Source organism: Parasteatoda tepidariorum, chromosome 2 (assembly GCF_043381705.1).
Source record: "Parasteatoda tepidariorum isolate YZ-2023 chromosome 2, CAS_Ptep_4.0, whole genome shotgun sequence".
Classification (NCBI taxonomy): domain Eukaryota; kingdom Metazoa; phylum Arthropoda; class Arachnida; order Araneae; family Theridiidae; genus Parasteatoda; species Parasteatoda tepidariorum.
In genome coordinates, this window is record NC_092205.1 from 31,141,091 (window position 1) to 31,162,957 (window position 21,867).

The 21,867-nt window shown below is 29.3% G+C and overlaps 1 protein-coding gene across 1 annotated transcript in view; it reads right to left on the reverse strand.

Annotated features, from left to right (window-relative positions):
• LOC107454944 (cell adhesion molecule Dscam1-like) overlaps nt 1-21,867 on the reverse strand; it is a 179,637-nt gene that overhangs the window by 122,126 nt on the left and 35,644 nt on the right. Inside the window, exon 2 of the mRNA XM_071177420.1 lies at nt 1,108-1,395. Within this exon, the coding sequence (XP_071033521.1) occupies nt 1,108-1,395 (288 nt within the window). The remainder of the gene's footprint in view (nt 1-1,107; nt 1,396-21,867) is intronic.

Here is a 21,867-nt window from a genome sequence, read left to right on the forward strand (position 1 = left end):
AAGCATAAATCTACAACTAAAAAATTACGTGAAGAATTTAAAATGCTTGGTAAAGTAAGAAGAAAAAAGTTCTTTTTTCTTTCCAAAACTAATGGTAAAAAAACCCCGATCTAGCACCTGCAAGCTATAGAGAGTTTCTCAGACATTTCGGGCCTATTTCAAGAGAAAGGATAAAGAAACATTTCTTTCGCGGAACTAAGTTTGAAAGGTTATGATTTAAGTAACAATTTGGCTTATAGTAGTTTGTAACATAGTAGAGGGAAAAAATCAAATAATGACATTTTTTATGTGTTCTTCAAACTTAAAAAAATGTTTTACTAAATTAAAAATGAGTAATGTATTATTTTATTGTTAAAAATATTTAATAGGGCGATTTATATTCTTTTTTTGTACAAAAATTTTTAAGTTCATCGAAATTCTTCAGATAAATTTAAAATTAGAAATAATACATGAAAAGCGTTTGAGATCTAATTTTTAATAATTGGAAAGTTATTTCAACGCTGCATTATCTAGGTTATAAAACTTTGAAAAAAATTAAGAATTATTCAGTTGTTTTAATAATTTTCATCTAAATAGAAAAATCTCGCCAAATTGGCGATTTTTAAAACGTTGAATAATTTAAAAAAATATTTAAGTTATTTCTCCGTTGTGTGGTCCAAAAAGCACATGCAACACAATCCAGGTGTAAAGCAATTGTTGTGCAAAGCAGTGTAAATTGTGGCCTTTTTTTTTATTTCTCTTGACAAAAGAAAGCCAGATTCGAGCGAAACTACGCCAAGTGTTTCTCGTTCAAGTGTTTACTTAACTACGTTTATTGTAGAGCTCTGAGATAACCGATTATCCACCCAAATCGGTGAAATTTTGAAACTGCTTTTCGAAAACTATATTTATATATAGGAAATTTAGTGCTACAGTGAGTGAATAATATACAAAAATACTATTTCCTTTCCGAAATAAGCTATAGCATAATAAGCATAGAACATCATCTGCGTTTCAGCTTAGAAAGAAGTTTAATACTTGATGAACTACGAAAAAGGAATAACTTATTATTAATTTTTATCTTTGTAAGGGAAATTATAATAAAAAAAGACATCAAGTCTTGCCTACCTTCAACAAGAAGTTGCCCAGATGCTGTATCAGAGCCAGCTACATTGGATACCATGCATGTGTAGTTGCCAACATTTCCAGCTTTTAGTTTGTCTATTAGATACACCGAGGATCTGACATCGTAAGAGGTGACTTTTCCCAGTTCCTCTCCTCTAATCTCCCTGCCATTGAAGTACCATTTGAAAGTGACTGGAAGATCTCCTCTCCTGAGGGTGCAAATGATATCGGCTCTGTCTCCAAGTCTTAGATCGGATGGAATCATAAGTGGTTTCTGGAGAGCTGGAGCCTCTGGTAACAGAAAAACAAAATAATTTTCAATATCTCTGCATTTATTTTAAATATTTAATAAAAAGATTTTACAACGTAATTTTAATATTTAAAAAAACAGTCAGGGGTAATGAAATTCTGGTGCATTCATCATTTTCAATATTCAAATCAGTTAAACTGAATCATAATATTTTTTAGGACTTAATATTATTGGAGAAGATAAAAATGTTATTTGATTCTGCACTTTATTTATGAGGGTTAATAAAGCATCAATTCATGATGAATTAGTGTCTTATTTAATTTTTATGTTATTGATTTCACTTATCTACGTAATAATTCAAAGGTAATTTAAAGCTATACACCAGTATAAAATTAGTTCTTTAAAAATCTGTTTCGTCTATAACATTATGCTCATTCCTTTAAATAAATAAGAAAAATGAAGTAAAAAACTTGGAAGTAAAGAAAATATAGAGAAAATAATTGATGATATATATATAGAGTAGTATTATCCACAATATGAAGAGATTTCCTATTGAAATAGGTTCTGGTCATGTTATTTTGAAGGTTCAAAATAACATTCTAGTGATTTTGGAGAAAATTAATTTTAATGATTTTACGTTAGCAATGCGAACTAAAAACTTTGCCTTGCATTTATGTTTTGTCCATAACATTTCAATAAGCGAAATCAAAACTCCAAAACTCTTATTTGAAATGTTTGCCCCATTTTCGCTTTAATATTTTTCCTAAGACAGACTTTCCAAGGATTTTGCTTTAAAATTCGCCTTTTTATGATCAAAAAACTATTACAAATTGTCATTTAGTATCTTTCTGTCTATAATATCTTTACTTAATTGTCTGCTTGAATCAATATTATGTAGTTAATAACACTAAAATAAAAATTATTTTACAGGAATTTTAAATTTTTTCTACAACGTCACTTAAAAGGGTCTTCTGCTAAGTTTATTAATCAGATAATGAAAATATATAAAGACTTAAAAAAATGGATAATTTATAGCAAGGGTGGATAATTATAAGATAATTACGAATTCACTTCAAAAATACTCGTACTTAATGGAATATCACAAAATATATTTATTAAAGAAATTCTGAAAAGGTTTAAATTTTGATGTTTTTAACTATTTGCTTCAAAATCATACAGAAAAAAATCAATATTTTCAACAAATTTTTTAAAAATCACAACGAAAGAAAATAATGTTATTTTTATTTATCACGGTTTTTTATTCATTTTTGATTTCTCAAATAAACAACCTAATTTTTAAAAATAAATTTATTCCTTACTAAATAAAAATATTCGTTGACTGATATAATTATTTTTGCTAATCGGATAAAAATATTAGCACATAAAATCTTTTTACCCTTCAGAATTCTTTTGCAAATACTTTTTATGCTGTCATCATTACATTATTTGCTAAGATTTCAAATAACTTGTGTGAGAAGAAAGTTTGAGGAAAGATTATTATTTTTTCTCCTTTTTTTTACACACATAAAAATGAAGGAATATAATCTAAAAAAAAGTAAACTTCTAAAGTTAATTAAATATGGTTTCCTAAGCGCATATTAATATTTTTTCAGACGATGGAGGAAGAATTCCAAAAGAAAACTAATAAAAAAATTAACGAGGCCTTTTTTTGCTTTTGTTTCAAACATTTTGTTTACAGTAAGTTTTTGTGATACCTGGAATCCAGTGGGGCTTTATTTATTAAATAATTTCGTACGTTCAAATATACAGTAATACAGACATGTATAGCTTTCTATTTTAATGATGTAACTAGCCATGAAATATGGTTTCAAAAAATGACATTTTTGCTATCTTAAAATTAAAATTTTAATAAATGAAGTTTTTTTCTTAAACTTTTGTGCGTTATTCAATAATGAAAATCGATATTATTATTTCAATAATGCAAAGTGAAGAATTTTTTGCTCATTTAATTTTAATTATCTCTTATAGGATTAAAAAAATATTTGAAAGTTAGTCCCAGATTTATTTTTTACCTCATTTTATGAAAATTAAAAATAAGTCTTTTGAAAAAAAAAAGTTCAGACGCATTTTTAATTAAATATCTTACGCGAGGAAAATAATTGAAGGCTTTAGCATTAACAATAAAATATTACATAAATTGTTTTTAAAATATATACTCTATAATCAAATATGTAGTTTCTTGATTAATAATACAGTGAGAAAAAAAGTATAGTTAAAGCTACCAGGTTAGGGTAAAGTTTAACATGCTTTTGGTTATGGAAACATCAAAGGCTCGTTAAGTTTTACCAAAGATGATTTAAGAAAGCAATGATTTTGGTTAAGTTAACATTAAAATAAAGCTTTATAATGCATGATAAAATTTCGCAAATTGGGTAAAATATGGTAGTTTTATCATGAAACTTTAGAGCATGGTATGAAAACTTTTTATTTAGGTAAATTTACTTTTCAGTTTTGTATTTTTTACTAAATGTGTGGTAATACAAACTATAATTTTAAAACTCAGAATTTCCAGTAAACGTTCAGCATTTGAGCGGAAAAATCTACCAAATGAATAGTTTAAACACCATATATTTTGGTTTTATTAAAAATAATTATATTTTCTTTTTCTAAAAACGTCATTACCATGCATTACGTTAATTTCACCAAAAATTTTTTTGTGTGCAATTTATTCATTAATTACCCAGTAACATAAAACACATTAATTATGATAAGACACATATATGATAAGACGCCTATGTGATAAGAGTGTTTAAAAGTAATTTCTGTAAGTATAATTTTAAATGCTCAATGAAAACAATTGTTGTCAGATCGATCAGCAGTTTGGCAATCACAACAGTTTAATAATCACTGGTTAATCTAATAAATATCGACTTTTAGTACTCTATAAAAAGAATTCCAGATCAAATTACGGTATTAGTGCTTTGGGTGCATAATTCGTAAAATCCATTTCCCCGTAAATTCTACATCATCGCAAAATCCATTTTACTTTAAAATTAATTTTTATCGTAATATATTGTACCGTAATTTTTACAGTAATATTTATTTAATTAGAGTAATTAAGCGATTTCGCAATAATTTTTACTATACAAATCTGTGCTGGTATATTTTACTGCAATTTGATTCGGAATTTTTCACCTTTTTTCATGCCACTTTAAAGAATGAAAAAAGTAGAAATCATTTATCTCCTAAAAGAAGTAATTCTGAGAAATAAGGTTTTCAGCGGTCTAAATATTGAAACCCAATTCAAACTTTGGAAAGACTATCAAAATCTAAAATTAAGCAAGTTTTTTTAAAAAAAAGTATTATCAAGATTATGTTTACTTAAAAATTAGCTGAATGCAAATTGAATAACTAATTATTAAATAAATTTATCAATTTTCTTCTTTACAATACATAAGAGAGCATTTGAATTGAACTTGGAAAAAAAAACAGTGATTATAGTTTGAACCTAAATCTAGATATGTTCATCAGTTGATTAATTATGAAGGATATAGAAAGCTTGAAAATAACACGGGGGAAAAATTTTTTTCTTGCCTTTATGCAAATACCTGATCTTTATTAGTTGCCGCTTGGAGATTTTTAAAATGACATTTTCAGTCTATTTTTTTTCAGAAGTCCAAATTTAAAAACGTTATGTACACCGAAGAACCATTACATTATGACCACCCTACTAATAACGTGTAGGATCACCTTTAACCCTCAAAACTGCTAGCACCCGCCGTGGCATTGATTCCACAAGGTGCTGATAGGTAGTCTGAGGTATCTGGTACCAAGCGCTCTCCAACTGGTTCTGCAATTCCCTCACATTGCGAGGGGGTAGCGTGGCAGCACGAATTTGGTTTTCCAAGTAGGACCACAAATGCGCTATTGGATTAAGGTCAGGTGAATTTGGGGGCTAAGACTTGACTTGAAAGTCACTGAAATGTTCCTCGAACCAATATATGACGATTCGACCCTTATGACATGGTGCATTATCCTGTTGGTAAACACCATTCCCCGCAGGAAAAACTGTTGCCATGAAAGGGTGAACCTGGTCTGCAACTATGTTCGAGTAGCTTACAGACGTCAGGGATTGTTCTATAAGGATTATGGGTCCTAATGTGCTCCATGAAAACATTGTTCCTGGGCGAGAAACCATGAAAACCTGGGTGAGCCCATTGTTATAGATGGAGGGTGATCATAATGTAATGGCTTTTCGGTGTATAAATGAGGGGGTTACGTAAACATTACAAAAACCTTTAGGAGAGTCAGGGCACACGATCAGTATTAAAACTGCATATGAAATCAAGCTCGGTAAGTCGTCGTACGCGGCTGGGAGCGATCCTCTGTTATGACCTGTTCAGAAACGCACGAAGAAACAGTTCATAATAGGGAAGAGTCTTTACCGGCTTATGACGGTACTTTTGGGCATGGGTTTTTATGCAGTTTTAATCTTAATGATGCGTCTTAACTTCGCTAGAAGTTGGTCGTAATATTTGTTTAAACTCTTGTTATATTTAACGTTTTAAACTTGCACATTTAAAAAAAAATTAAACTAAGGATGTAATTTTTTAAAAAAAATATGTAGGTTGGAGAGATAAACCGATTGCAAAATTATAATCGGTGATACGAAAATATCTAAGAATAGTTAAAATATTTCATGTAGTAGAAAACAAAATTGTTCTCCAGTGTAATTTATGCAAACTGTATATGGAAAAACTAGTTACTGTGAGCCCAGAATGCTTCTTTGGAACAGTCATAGAAAAAAAAGTTGACACATTTTTACTTGATCACTTAGAAGATAAATATTTATAAATTCAGAAGCTATTTTGGCTAACGATTTCGAAAGAGTTAAATTGCTAGATTAAAAACAAAGCGAAGTTAAATTAAAAAAAAGAGGCAAGAAATTTTAATTTTTTTAGAAGCTGTTTTTCTTAAAAGGCTACTTCATTTCAACTGATTGAAAACTTCATCACCTTCAAAAATATAAAAATAGCAAGTAACAGTTGATATGTTTCAAGCACTTCAAGATAGGAGCCTATTTACATGACTTGCCAGACGTGATTAAGGAGAAATAAAACTGATTTGAAATAAAAAATGTTAAGTTCAAAGCTAACAAGGTGAGTCAACTTTCATATGAATAAAACAAGATTCTAGGGCATCAAGATGAGTTGATGTGACTGAATGATAAATAATTTTTGCATTGCTAAAATTGAATTTATGCCGAAAATCCTCACAACCTCTACATAGCACGTGGAAATGCATTTGACCCTAATTTGCCTCTCTCAGCCACCGCGGATTTTCTTATTCTGTTTTTCATCTTATCTCTTTCTGGGGTATTGTGTTTTTTTTAGTTCTATTTCGCACCATTATTTTTTCATTTTCTTGGTTAGCAACTTTAGGTTTTTATTTCAAATTATTTTTTATTTCTTCTCATTCACGTCTGGCAAGTCTTGATAAGGGGCCCCTATTTTTAAAGTGCTTGAAACATGTCGACTGTTCTTTGGCATTTTTATATTTCTGAAGCAAATTGAGATTTTACTCAGGTAATATCTTACCGTCTCAGTTTCATTTGATTATATATTAACTTTTTATTGTGTTTATTATTGCTAGAAATGGGGTTTCCAGGTATTGGTAAATATTTCTTTGAAATTTAAAATATTTAAATGGGGTGACAATAATATTTAAAGAAGAGTTTTCTGAGAAGACTTCAACTAATATATGCTTTTGGAATCCTTGGCAAAAATTAAGTCAAAAGTATATAAGAAGGAGTAAACAAAAGTATTATCAAAATCTTTCGAATCACTATTGAGGAAAAATGAACGAAAAACATCAAAACTACAGCTTTAGCCTGATGAAATTTGGAACTATTATTAAGATCCTCATTTAATTTTTTTCAAATTTCTTCAGCAATCCAACGTGTATAGAAGGTTTCAGTCCCGACTATTTCGGCAGTGATTTATTACATTTCGATAGCATTTTTGTTTTTTCCTTGCTTATATATTAATTTCCAACATTAAATTATCAAATTCTTTTGGCATAAAATTTGGCAAATATTTTCAAAATTTGTTTTAAATGTGTTATGAAATGACTTATATATTGTTCAAAAATAATTTGTAAGCAATTTTTTTATTTAGCAAATAAATAAAATTTTCACTTGGAAAATTTTTATTACTGTTGATCAATTACGATATCATACTTTCAGTGCAAGGGATCTATTAAATATCACATTAACCTTCCGCTCCTTTCAGAAAGAAATGAGAAAAATTAAAGTTTCCACCATAAACATAAGATTTTTCTTTTAAAATTCGTTTTTTTAAAATTAAATTATTGTTCCTATTCTCGATCCCGTTATTATCTCTTCTTTGTTAGAAAAAATAAGTAAATCACGTCCCCTTCCCCTGAGGTGCACACAATGTATTTTAGCGACCTCAACTCACACAAACTGTGAAAGCTGTTGCCATTTAATGAAATAATAGATAAAATCTTTATTTTTATATTTTCTGCAAGATGCATGCTTAAATTGCACTTTGTTACTAATTTAAAAACTTTTCTTGCAGAAGAATTTTTTTAACAAAGAACTGTTACGATATATACTTTATTACTACTACTTTGTTACTACTTAAAGGAAAAAAGAACTCTAATTTTGAAGTAAAAAGTATTTGAAAATAACACATCTTTTAAATTGTTTTTCAGTTTTTGAATTTAATTTTCTATTTTCTGAGGAAAATATGACACATCAGGACATACTTTGAGCAACAAATAATTCTATGTCTTTATAAATAGTGTAAACACGTTTAATTTTATATTTTTGTAGAATTTAACTATAGTAAGATTGCAATATACTTTTATGTTAACAATATTATTTTATTTAAAAAGTTTGTTAGTTATTGAATATTAGAGGCTATGGAATTTGTTAGTTATGGAACATATTATGAAAAGATCCCTTGCTTGCTCTTCATGAAAATATAAACCATTTAAGTTATGAAATCGCTATCTGCTCTCCAATAATCCGAGAAATCATCCTTATGGCAGAGAAGGTCCGATGTTCAGAGCAGAAATGATATGGAATTTCTGCGCACGACTTCATGTCACTGAAATAGACATCTTTTCTGATGTAAGATAAAAAGAAGTGGTGCTATAGCTATCTCTATGCAGAGAAAAAAATTCTGACAAAATTATTGTACTGTTTGATACTGATATTTCTGGTAAAAAACATTATAATTCTGATTAAAAAAGCTAAAATATATGGTACTTAAACCAATAATTTCGTAATTTTTCCTGTCATATGGAAAATTATCGTCATATGGAAGTTTATCGGAAATTCTGGTTCTCAAAATTATAGCTCTTATTACCACACATTTTACAAGAGATAAAAAAATTTAAAAGCAAATTTTACCGAATAAATCCACATTTATCACAATTTATATTTTAACACATACTATAAAACGCTATATTATAGCTAATTTTACTGAAATCTTTACAAAACGCCTGAGAAAAAGTACAGAAGTTTTTGAGGTTTTTATAGAGCCAGAAACATGTTATAGTTTAACATATTCTGGTAATTTTGGCCATACTTTTATTTTAGTGTACAATTGCTTTTTCAGTTGTATTATTGGATCCTGATTTAAATTTAGTGAATAACAATGTTACATATAGAGAGTAACGTATCTGGTCAAAGTTTTTCAGGAGAGTAAAGACATTTTCTTCATGTATTAGCCAGACAGATCTCCAGACTTCAACACAACAAAGAATGGGGATACTGTGGAGAGTGCAACTGAAATTCAAAGAGCTCTCTCTGGATTCCAGACCAGAAAGCTGTGTTGATTAACTCTTTGAATTTATCACCACAGAGACTCTTAAACTGCATTATATTCAGAGTTAGTTTATATATATCTAAGCATACCCCACTATTAATACATTTCTTGTTCGATTCTGTAACTACTGTTTCATGTCATCCAACTCTGATGAATGCTACATACGATCACGCGTGGACATCAAAACTGTTGAACACTGCACAATATCCGTTCAAGCAAAATGCTCACATTAAAATGTCTCCAAAAGTTCTAGAAATAATGGGTTAAGTTTGAAAATTCTCTTAATTTCGAACACCAGCATTTTCCACCAAGACCTTCCGAGTCTCAAAGTTTATTCGTGAATAAAAATTTAGCTTTAGAGAAGGTTCTAAAATGACTTTTCAAATATGACAAATAATTAGTTATTATTTCACTCCGAGTTTTTAATTAAATTATTTATTAAAAGAAGTCGGTAGGGCATATACAATAATGCGAAAACTGACTTTTTTCGATTTTTTTCACAAAATATTTGCATATACATGTTTACACTGTGATAACTGCATATGCATATCTTCGACAGAAAATTTGAACTTGGAACTTTTAATTTTTTTAAAAAATTTCATCAAAAATCTTTCATAATTCAAAAAGTATTCCTGTTAACGCTAAAACATTTTCACAGCATACAAATGATATAATCTAATGTATCTCCAAAAAGTTTCAACGCGATATCATAAGTAGTTTCTTAGAGAAGGTAATTCGAAAAAGTTCAGTTTTAGCTTTACTGATATATGCCTTACCAACTTTCTTTTTAACGGATTAAATGATTCATAATATTAATATTCTCCAGATAAGTTTGCCATTCTTTGAAAGAATTAGACCCAATATCTGTAAAAATATAAATTTGTCGGAAATAAATTGTGAGAAGAGAGGTTGGAAATAAAATTTGCTGCTTTATAGCCGGCAGTCAACTTAATGTCAACTAAGTTTTCCAATTCAAGACTGGATAAGGCTTGAATGTTAATAAATATTTTAAATCTTCTAAACCAAATTTTTTTTGTGGTTTTAAATTTGACTCGGACTGATGATTCTTCAAACACGGTAGATCTTTATTATCATACAGATATCAACAAACAGAACAAAAAATGTGGTATACCGTAATTTTTACAGCAATAATTACCGCAAAATTAAATAAATAATTGAATAATAAATAATTAAATAACTAATTAATAACAGTAATTCAATAAATAATACTGTAAAAATTACGTTATAACATTTTACGGCTAAATTTTTTTTATAGTTAAAATGTATTTAACGGTAAAATAGGTTTTACGAATGATGAAACGAAAGCGCCAGTAGTTTATACTGTAATTTGATCTCGAATTTTTCATAGTATATTATTATTGTTTCAAATGTTGCCAAACAGTAGAACTTGTGCTATTCAACCAAGAGCACGAGTTTCAAAAATTGGTAAAGTTGAGAAAAGTATTTTTTAGTAACTTTGCTGAAATCTTAGATGTAAATTTTTGCTGGAAGCTTAAATATAATCTAAGATAAACCTTAATTTTCATTTCCCCGCGACAAAAACAATAAACTAAGCTCACTAGTCACTATTAAAAATAGAATAAGCTATGTTGTCAGACATAGCTTACATACTCTTACATTTAAAAAAAATGTCACTTCTTCTTTGAAGGCAAGAAAAAAAATTATTTTAAGAAAATTAAAATTTTCATTGTTTATTAATGCTCTATCCATCAAAGAATAAAAGAAAAAATAAGAAAATAAATTGATAATGAAAAAGAGAATATGTAATACTAATTAAACAGGAAAGGATCAAAGGATTTTGTTTTTTAAAATATCATCAACGAAAAAAAAGAATCAAGTAAAGATTATTATTTTAATTAGATGTAATTAGGATCTTCAAGTATAGAGAGAAGTACACTTTTGAACAATACTTTATTTACATAATAAACTGCCTTTTTTCTAATGAACAACGATGCGAAAACATATAAAAAATAAAATATTCATAAGGTTTTCTATGTTTGTGGTATGTTGTATGAAACTATAAAATTTGTTCAAATTAAAATATTTATTTGAATAATATGAACTGAATAAAAAATATTACAAGTTTCTGAATTTCTTTTTTAAAAATTTAGTAGAAATATCGAGTTTCAGCTAATCCTTAACCCTTTTGTGGCCGTATTTAGTTAATACTGAAAGCAAATTGAAAATAAAGATATGCCATTTTACCACAAAGGAATAGAATAGAAAATTTATAGTTCAATCAATGTGATGTCACGAAATGCTTTGGGAATATCATCTCATGGTCAAACCATAAATATTGGCAAATGCTTATTTTCACACTTTACCAAACATTACAATTTTGTAAAAAATATAAGAGAATAAAAAAATACAAAAGTATTTAATGTGTTCACATTGATCTTTATATAAACACGCTAAAATGCTTTTAAAAACAGGTACTGACTTATGTATAAAACTCTGTTCGGCTATTTAATTGAAACGTTAATTTTCGAATTATACAGGGTTATCATTTTTTAGACAAAACTAAAATTTTATTGGTTAGCTTTAGTATTGCAAATGTTTATTTAAAAAAAAGTCAGTTTAAATTCTATGATTTTTATTAGATAAACGTAATTGCCTTTTGAATAGAGTTAAAAATATAAGTTTAATATATAAGTTTAATATATTCTTGTATGCTCCTTGGCATTTTTTTTCATTTAGGTACTTGCAACTCGAGATAAAAACGCATGATTAGGTTCAATCATGTGACTTAAATCACATGGTTGGACCTAATCATGCGGTTGGGTTTGGTGGATAAATACCGAAATTAGACCTGGTTTATAATAACGTTGAATCAATTTTCAGATCAGATTTAATTGGATACCAGTATGCCACGTCACGCGTATGCGTCGAACCTGACTGGCGGCTGAATTATGATATAAGCGAATGCCATGATTTACCGACGATAATGTTACTTGAAAGTATCCAAATAGAATTTTTAGAAATATTTAAATAATAGAATTGGGTACTCGTATTTCAAGAAGAAGACCATATATACCCATACATGTGACCTACCAATGAAGTCAGCACCACATGATCGCTTGTAAGTAAATGGCATGTGAAAGTTAAGCTAAGATTTTCCACATAAGTTGGAATGTTAATTAAAGTGTTAATTAAATACAGGGCGGTATCGCACATATTCAATGTGCGATACCGCCCTGTATATAATTAACACTTTAATTNTACCCATACATGTGACCTACCAATGAAGTCAGCACCACATGATCGCTTGTAAGTAAATGGCATGTGAAAGTTAAGCTAAGATTTTCCACATAAGTTGGAATGTTAATTAACACTTTAATTAACATTCCAACTTAATTATAATTAATATTACTTAATATTATAATTAATTAATATTTTAACAATAACAATTATAATTAACAACAAATAATAATTAATAACAATTATAATTAACAACAAATAATAATTAATAACAATTATAATTATAATAAGAATTATAATTAATTGATATTTCAACAACTCCAACTTGTTGAGATGTAATTCTTCCTCATCTACGTCTTTTACCAAACTTACATTTATTATTTGTTTATTTTCATTGTGAAGTGATATTTTTTTATTTTGTGTACCTGACAACTTCGATGCATAATTAGTTTGCTTATGTTCTACATGGTTTCGCGCCTATCTTTGCGTTGAGTTAGAAATATAAAGTGAAGGAAATGAAATCTTTGTGAAAGAATACAGTGTGTGTCACTTAAGAGAATCGATACTTGAAGGGCTTGGCTTACTCGAAATAGAATGAAAAGAACAGTTGTTAACTTAAACAAATGCCACATTTCAGCAACCAATTACCAATTAGGATCGGGATACCCACGCTACATCACTTGCATCAAATGCGAGTTTTATTTTTTTTAGTATCACGTATATTTTCTTTTCAAACTTTTTCAATCAATTAGCAACTTGTGAAATGAATGTTAGAATTAATGAACTTTTTTTTAATTGGTAATGTAACTTTGTGAAAAATGTCTATGCTATTGCTTAACCATTGTCAATTGTAACTGATAAATCGTTGACTGGCATCAGCATAGCATTTTTAATAATAGAAATCAGTTGTCATGATTTGAAATTAATTTTATTTTATGAATAAATAAGAATTCGTATATTGTTTCTGTAGACGAAACTATTTTTATAAATTTGTTATTTTTCAACAGAACTTATTAGTAAGTATGCTTATATAATCTCAGTTGTTTTTAAAATTAGTTATTTTAGAATTAACTCATTATCATTATAACCAATTAACATTATAACCAATTAACATTAACTCAAAATCTGTTACAGCAATAATCTGTAATTGTATTAAATCTACCACTGCGAATATTAAACATCAATTCACTAGTATATAAGACATTCTAACCTAATTCAATCTTGAGGTAAATTTTGATAGATGAAGGTTGGCATTGTCTAAAGATCTTTCTCCGCATTGATGACCTTCGCACGTGATGTGAACACGCCTACCTGGACAGAAACTCCCACTTCAATTTGAACACGCCTACTTCGATGGATGGTTCCCATTAAACAGTCGACTTGCTACTTGTGACTGCGACATTATCCTCTTCACGCTGTTGCTTTTCAGTCTCTCTCACACATAACGTACAACGTACACACTCGACTACCAAAGGCAACACAGGAGTGACCACGACCGTGAACTTAATACAGCTCTCCCGATCAGCACTAAAAAAGTACAGTGATCTTAATACAGCTCTCCCAGCTTCTCACAAAACAGCAATGGATCAACTAGTCGTATCCTATTCATCGAATTCTATCACAGATAATATTCCAGTGGAGCAATATACTGTAGTGTATCTACCACTACCAAAATTCAATTCCCAAGTATATAAGACATGTTAACTCGACTCTATGGTGGGGTACCTTTTCATAGATGAAGGCTGACATTGTCGATAACACTCTCCCCTCACTTAATGTTACTCATCATTAAGACACATAGATTTTTTAATTAAATGGATATTGGTGTCATTCATTTAGTAGCTTAATAATTTACATGAACTATGTTACAGATTACTCAAATGCGATAGTATCACAAATGTATCATTTCGTTTATCAGTTACTTTCAATAACAAATGTCCTTCATTCAAACATGATTTTTTCTTTAAATCAATTCTATGATTTTTGAGTAAAAAATTGCAGCCAGTTTATTGGTGAAGAAATAAATTATTTAGATTTTGGATAAATTTTTTGAATGTTTTAAATATCGTCTACATATTTTCATTTTCTACGTGTTCTTTAATAAATAAAAGAATTTCAAATTTGAATTTATGCGTGGAAATCAAAATACTTTCAAAGAATAACTAGCACCACTTTCTTTTCAGATAAAAAACTAATTTCAAATGTAAATGTTCCCGAAAGCAGCAAAAACAATGAGGAGTCGCGATGCGGTGAGTTCGTGTAGGGGAATCTAAGGAGTGTGCCGCAATACGGAGAGTCCGTGCATGATTTTTACCCCTGACCGTTTAGTTGGTTTCTTAGGTGCCAATGACTTAATTTCAGAACAATGCTGCCGAATTCAGCAGAATCAGTGCGGAGTCGCGAAGCGGTAACTTCTTGAAGGGAGAAGACATTGTGGAACCACACAGTGGTAAATTCATGTAGGCGAACCAGTTTGTCGTCTCATGTTTTTAGTTAAAAAATAAAGTAACTTCTGTGTTGTATTTCTAAAATTATGTAATGCTTATTATGAAATATTTGATTTGTTGCTTAAATTTGTTGTTTGAAAATTCATCCAAGTTAGAAAAAATAAACTAATCATGAATTTGAATTGTTTCATTCATATAATTTAAAAATAAGGTAATTCCTTGATTGCCTTTCATCTATAATTCATTTTTTATATCTGATTTTTTATTTGATAATATAAATAGATTTTCAGAATTAGAATGATCAAAGAATTAAAATGTGGCGTTATAAAGTTTAGCTTCTTTAGATTAAATTCTTTCCCTAGTTAGTATCCCCGTGAATCCTGGAATAATATCAACTGAAATTAAATTTAGCTAATTTATTATTTAAAAAAATAAAATTTGAATTTCTTTGAATTAGACATGAAGATTGAGTGAAGCATGTATAAAATTTATAAATTACGAGTTAAAACAGGATCTTAGGAGTAAAGTTTGATTTATTGTTTAGCAAAATAAATTAAATTTGCGAACAAAGTTTAATGAAAACTCGATTAATAGCTAGATTATAAGAGACCTAATGACAGATCTGTCACCCAAACAAAGAATGTTTGCAAAATTAACCGCCATTTTAAAACGCAAACATACGGTTAGTTTAAGTACAAATGGCGGAAGACAAAACTGTCACCATTGCTTTATTTGGCCTCTGGCGCGAAAGCGAACATTAATTTGGAAAATTATGCCAAGGCAGGTTTGTCGGCTAAAGAAAAGCGCATTAAATTCCCTCCGGTGTGATTTAAAGAGTTATTCGTGAATGGCGGACACTTGAAATATGTTGCAACTCAACCAAAGGAAAGATTATAATTAACGTTTTTTGATTATTTCTCTAGCATTTAGTTTTTTTTTAACGGAGGGAGTTGAAAATAATGAGGACTTGGTTTTAAAAACAAAATTATGCGTTGCTACGTTTCTGTTAAGAGTCCTTAAGATAGACGGCAAGCAAAGCATTAATTTTCTTCATTTTGAGAAGAAAGTAACTCGACACTTCCGAGGAGTTGCATCTTCGAGGATTAAGTTTGCGAAATTGCTTGATGTGAAATGTAAGAAAGCAAACTAAAAAATATATGTAGTTGATGGTTTTTAATTCTTTGCGGGGTTTTTTATAATCCTTTCGGGAAAATATAAATTTCTTAAGAAAAGTTTCGTAATATTTTTAGATTCGCTTTTATAGAAAAATACATTAAAAATTTTAAATTTAGGTTGTAAGAATATGCTTCTTCTTTTCTATAAATTTTTTTTGAAAATAAGATTTAGTAAAATAGGCTTGATGATGGATATGAAAATTATTCTTGGCAGGTTTAAAGAAGTAATATCACAGTATTTTTAAGATATTTTTTGTGTGGAATTTATGTGCATACGTTTATGGAAGACTGAATTGGTGAGACAGAGCAGTAAACGAACTTAAATCATTAAATTACATGTTAACATATCAAAAAGAAAACTTTTATAAGTAAGAAATACCGTAATCAATACCATAAGATAGAGCAAAATGAGCAGAATAACAATGAAACTTTTAAAATAGGCGGCATAATACACCGAACCGGTGTAGTATGCCACCTATCTGTTATTATGTCAGTTCGGTGTATTATTCTGTTCGGTGTATTATGTCATCGTCACCGAAGAATACGCCAAAGAATGTTCCAGATGAATAGCTTGATAACATAATAAACTATAAATTATAGTTGAAAGATACAGTCACTTCAACGCTAGAACAAGTAATATCGTCAATCCTTATTTTATGAATGGAATTTTGAATAAAATGGATGTGTTGCAAGGCCATGTTTGTTCAGTGGTTAAGGCACTAAACTGTCCTAAAGATGAACTGTGGTTCGATCCCTAGTAGCCCCAGCTTCTGATATAAAAGTACTAGCTTGTCTGGGAAGCAAAGGTAGGCAATACGCAATGCTGACCAATTGTGCCAAAGTTCTTCAGAAAATTGGGAAGCCATCACTTTAGTTATACCCTGGTACCACAATGTGCTTTTGTGGAAGTACCTTACTTTAAATACTTTAAGATTAAATTTAAAAGCAATAGAAAGATATTACAGATCTTTAATTCTGAGAATTCTCTGGTTAAAAAAACTTTACCAGTGACTGTATGTTTACGCAGTTAAAAGTTTTTTGTTACCATTTCTTTAGACAAACTTCTTTGACTCTTAGTCTATTTCATGTTTCGACCAGTTTGTGTCGTAATTGTCCAATTACATTAGATATAGAGTTTCTATTACATACCGGTCTAAAGATAATTAATTCCATTTCTCTTACTTTTTAGTTTAAAGAGAATTCTTCAATGTTTGAATGTCATGTTAACAACATAAGTTAAGATTTATTACATTTTATGTTAAATATTGTATTTTGAACTGATATTATTATTAATGTATCTACATAACAAATAATTATTATTTTGCGTAGTAAATTATGTAAATTTTTAAAAAATATTTTTTTGATTCATGATGTTAGATTTATACCTGGCACCACAGTTATAGAGAAAAGTTAACATCGCTTTTGAATAAACCTTTGCCTGTAGTTTATCAATTATTCTTCGACTCATAGTTTAATGTGCACAAAAATATTTTAAATTTACTTTATGATGCATTTTTCTTCTTAACGTAGTATAAATTTAGTTTCCAAAGCACTATGAAAAAGTATTATGCTCGATCAATAGAGTTGAACTTTATAATTAGAAATGTCAGCAGATATTACGCAGAATAGAATTTCTGAACTCTTTTAGAATTAATCAAGTTCAAATTATTTTATTTGCTTAATTTATTTTAATATCACTCTAAGCAAGTGTTTTTCATAAATTTACCGGTAATATAAAATAAATTCAACTTGATCAATTATTAAAATCACTTATCTTTTCAAAATTAAATTTAATGAGTCGAGGAGTTTCTTTTTTTCGTCTTTTCGTTCAAAGAAGATAAAAAATATCCAATAAAAAAATCTGATGAAATTAATTATGTATATGCGAGTAAAATACCAGCTTTATTATTTTAGGAATGAAGAGATTTTTAAAGACATTTTTTTTAATTAAAAAAAATAGATTTAATCTGTGTTTTATTTATTACGTTTGGTATTTGATATTTTTGAGATTTGACATATTAATAATTTCTCTTTGCTCATGCACACAATTAAATTTCCTCGACTTTAGTTTCTCATAACAATAATTAAATTTTACAATAAAAATGCAGTGATTGTTGTATTTACTTTAAGAAAATTACATCAAAGCTAGCCGCTTTGTGGCAAAAATTATTTTAATAAAGTTATAAACTTGCCAGATTTTGAACAACAGTTTTCAGGTTGAAATTTCTTGTCATTGTTGCAAACCTACAAGTACCATAATCTTAGTTTTTTCCGTTCTTCCCTTCAACTTTACCCTTCTTCCTTCGTATTTTAGACGAAAAAGAAATTAATGAATGCAAATGCGAATAACAATAACTCATTAATTAATATTGTTTTAAAAAAAGAATATGGTACTTTATTTTAACTTTCGAAATTTTCTCTTTAAAATCAATTAGAATTTAAAAGTATTTAAAAAAAATACTAAGAATGGAAGTAGCTTAAGTGGAGCATTTTTAATAATCATATCCGTCTAAAAAATCTTAAAAACATTACTTGTAAGTTTGAGTCGCGATGACTCAGTGGTTAAAGCACTAAACTGTCTATCTGAAGTTCTGGAGTTCAATCCTCAATGGCGGCTGGAAGTCCTCCCAGCTTCCGATCAATGGGTACCAGCTAGTCTGTGAAGTGAAAACGGCCGTGCACATTGCAGACCACATTGTCCCAATCATGCCATTTGTCACGAAATTATAGCGTCTTAACCTCCATTACCCCTTTCCCTTCTAGACCAATGACGGGCTGTTGCAAGAGTGCTTTATTTTATTTGTCAGTTTAAAGGGTTAACATTTACCTACATGTATTTTACACAGGAAGGAAAAGAACAAAAATTCAAAAAGGGACCTATTTACGCCTTTTATAGTCTTTACCTAGCCTATTTATTTATTAAGAAACGATTTAAAAATGCATAAGTTCACCATTTTTTAAATATATTTTTTGATAAATAATTTTCATGAGATTATTTTTATTCCTTTCTTTTTTAAAGTCTTAGCAGAGGCAATAAACAGGAAAAGTACTGCCTTCTCACTTACAATTACAAATATTTTCTACAATCACAGCTACAAGCTAATAAAATCTGACGTCAGTTCTCTTCGATTTCTTTTAACGGAGTATTAGATAATCTTGTTGATACAATATAAAAGGGACGATGAGTTGGGAAATAAATACTTTTCCTCTTCAAATTTAAATAATACCGGAGGTAATTTTTTCTCACCCATTTGACACGAACAACCTCAATAATAGACTGCCTTAATTCAGTAAGAAGATAAAATAATATATATCTTCGAACACCGTCTTTGCAACAACCCTTCAACATCAAAACAGTATAAAAGAAATCTTATCACACCATGTTTCCGTACTCCAGAACTTTCAGATAAGAGCGAACGTGCTCACATTTCAAACTCGGAATAGTTCTAATCGAAAGGGCCGCCAGTGAAATAGATGGAGGAGGCTATCTAGGAAGGTACGTGGTCCTCGAAACATGATACAATAGCAAGTTTTCTGTGCCTCGGGAGTTCAGGAGAGATAGAACATCCTGATGACAGAGCACTTCGTCTGGAGTCTCGGGATCACGTTTCTAAAGCAAGAAAATCTCCTCTCGAACAGTGTTTTATTTCTGAAGGACCATAAATCGATTTACCGTCACTGCAGCGTTTTGTGTGGTGTTTGAAACGAAACAAAGGTTAAAACATTTTTTTTTTTTGTTAAAATATTTTTTAGGTTATTTTTTCTTGGAAGATGAGCTACCGGAGAGATTAGGGATCACAAGTTGAGCCAAAGTATAAGTCTTTTCTTATAGGAAGAGTCCAAGAAAGGATAAGATATTTTTTCTATAGGTATTTTATTAATTCATTTGCTGAATAAATGGTATCTTTTCTCAGAATATTGTGAGCATTGTTCAGAACAACGAAGAAAACATTCATTCAGAAGCTAATTGATGGTATATTAATTGAAAAGTAAGACAATCAAACTCATTTAATGACATAAGTAATAAGGAGATATTCCATTAAGAGCAATAACGTTTAGTGGCAATAATAAATCTCTAGGTTAATAATTGCAAGGGTTAAACAAATGTAATTGAAAGTTACATTTTGTTTTGCTGCTTAAAAAATATGACATTTAGGCACTTGAAAACACGATGGATTGTAGAAAAGTATACAAGAGAGTACGATAAAATAAGAGCAAATTGTTAATTAATTTGAGAGTTATTAATTGTTAAACTTCAAGTAAAAATTACTATACGGGCCACTTCGAAGCCCACAGGCATGTAACTACAGACTTGAAATTTAACGTGCTCAAAAGGCCAGTTTTGTTCATGAACTAAACAAAAGCCTTTTTCAAATTCAAATGTGTACAAAAGGTACAGCAATTTAAAATACTTTTTTCACGATTTAGCTCACTTTTTTCTCTCTTTACATTACATTTTGTTTTGCCGAGAAATAATGATAAGTTTTATCAATATGAACTTGAGAAGAAAAAGCTGAGAGAATACGATGGAATAAAAAAAAATCCATTTCAACGAGAATATTGAAATATTTTCCAGGACAACTGTTAGCTTAGTCTTTAGACTGTACCACCTTGTAACCAAATGGTTTTAATTTAGCATTTTAAGTCATTAGTTTCTTCTGTTGATGAATTCCCCAACTGATTTGGAAACTTAATCTAAAAAAACCGTAATTTACAAAGCAGAACGCAATAAATCGTACATATTCACCTGTTTTACTTTATTTGATTTTTCTAAAAATCGGTTGTCTCTTTACTCTTGTTCGGCTAGTGGAATATTTTTAATTTAAAACTTACATTCATAAATCTCTAAGTTTTCAAAATGAAGAGATTTTCATAGCACACTATTGCAACCTTTTCCCACACTCATCATGAGATTCTAAATTGCATGTTCACCAACATTTTAAGAAAACGTATCGATCGACATTCCGTTTTAAAATAGAAACCTTCATTAAGATGTGAATATACATCCAACTCTCATTTGCCGACAATATATTGAAATATCGGCTCATTAATTTAAGGGAGCCTAGTTTTCAAAAACAAAGCATCCATGACCATCATTAAATCCCACTTAAAATATTTGTTTTAAAAATAGGAACACCACTGCTGCTCCTAGTCTTTAACAGAATTCAACACTCATCCGAATTTTTCGTCATCTTCCGTATTTCCGGAATTTATGAGGAGCGTTAAAAATAATTACCCCCCGGCCGGTGCGCATCAAAAATCGATATATCTTTTGGAGTTCTCACATCAGTATATCGGTTTCATTCTGATGGATCTTTTCTTCGTAATCGATAAATTTTCCATTCTCACGTTCGAACTCTTTTAAAGTAGCTCTCGAAGGGTCCTACATTAAACTACTTTGACAGTAATTGCCTTTCTTAAACCTGATTTATATCTTTCTTAAAAGAATTGTTTTCCTAAGGGGATGGGATTTTACCATCAGAAAAGTAAATGTCTAACGAAGGTGTATTATTCTTTTGTTTTGTTTCATGTTATGGTTATTTATGTTTTACAATTAAAGTTTTCTGAGATGTTGTCGCTTTCTCACGTTAACGGGAAAGGAAACCCAGCAGACATATTCTTTGAATAAATATATAAAATTTAACTTAATAAATACTGTTTAAGAATAAATTGTTTCTAAAAAATAATAAATCGTTTTCTATTGTACAACTAAAGTTTAAATTTAAAAATTGGAAACTGTTTTTTGTTGAAAATGTATTGATAGCTTGATTGTTTGCTCAGTAATATTGTTTGCTCAAAAATAAAGCATTATTAAAGATTTGCTTGTATTATAAGTTATTGTGTAGCTCAATTGA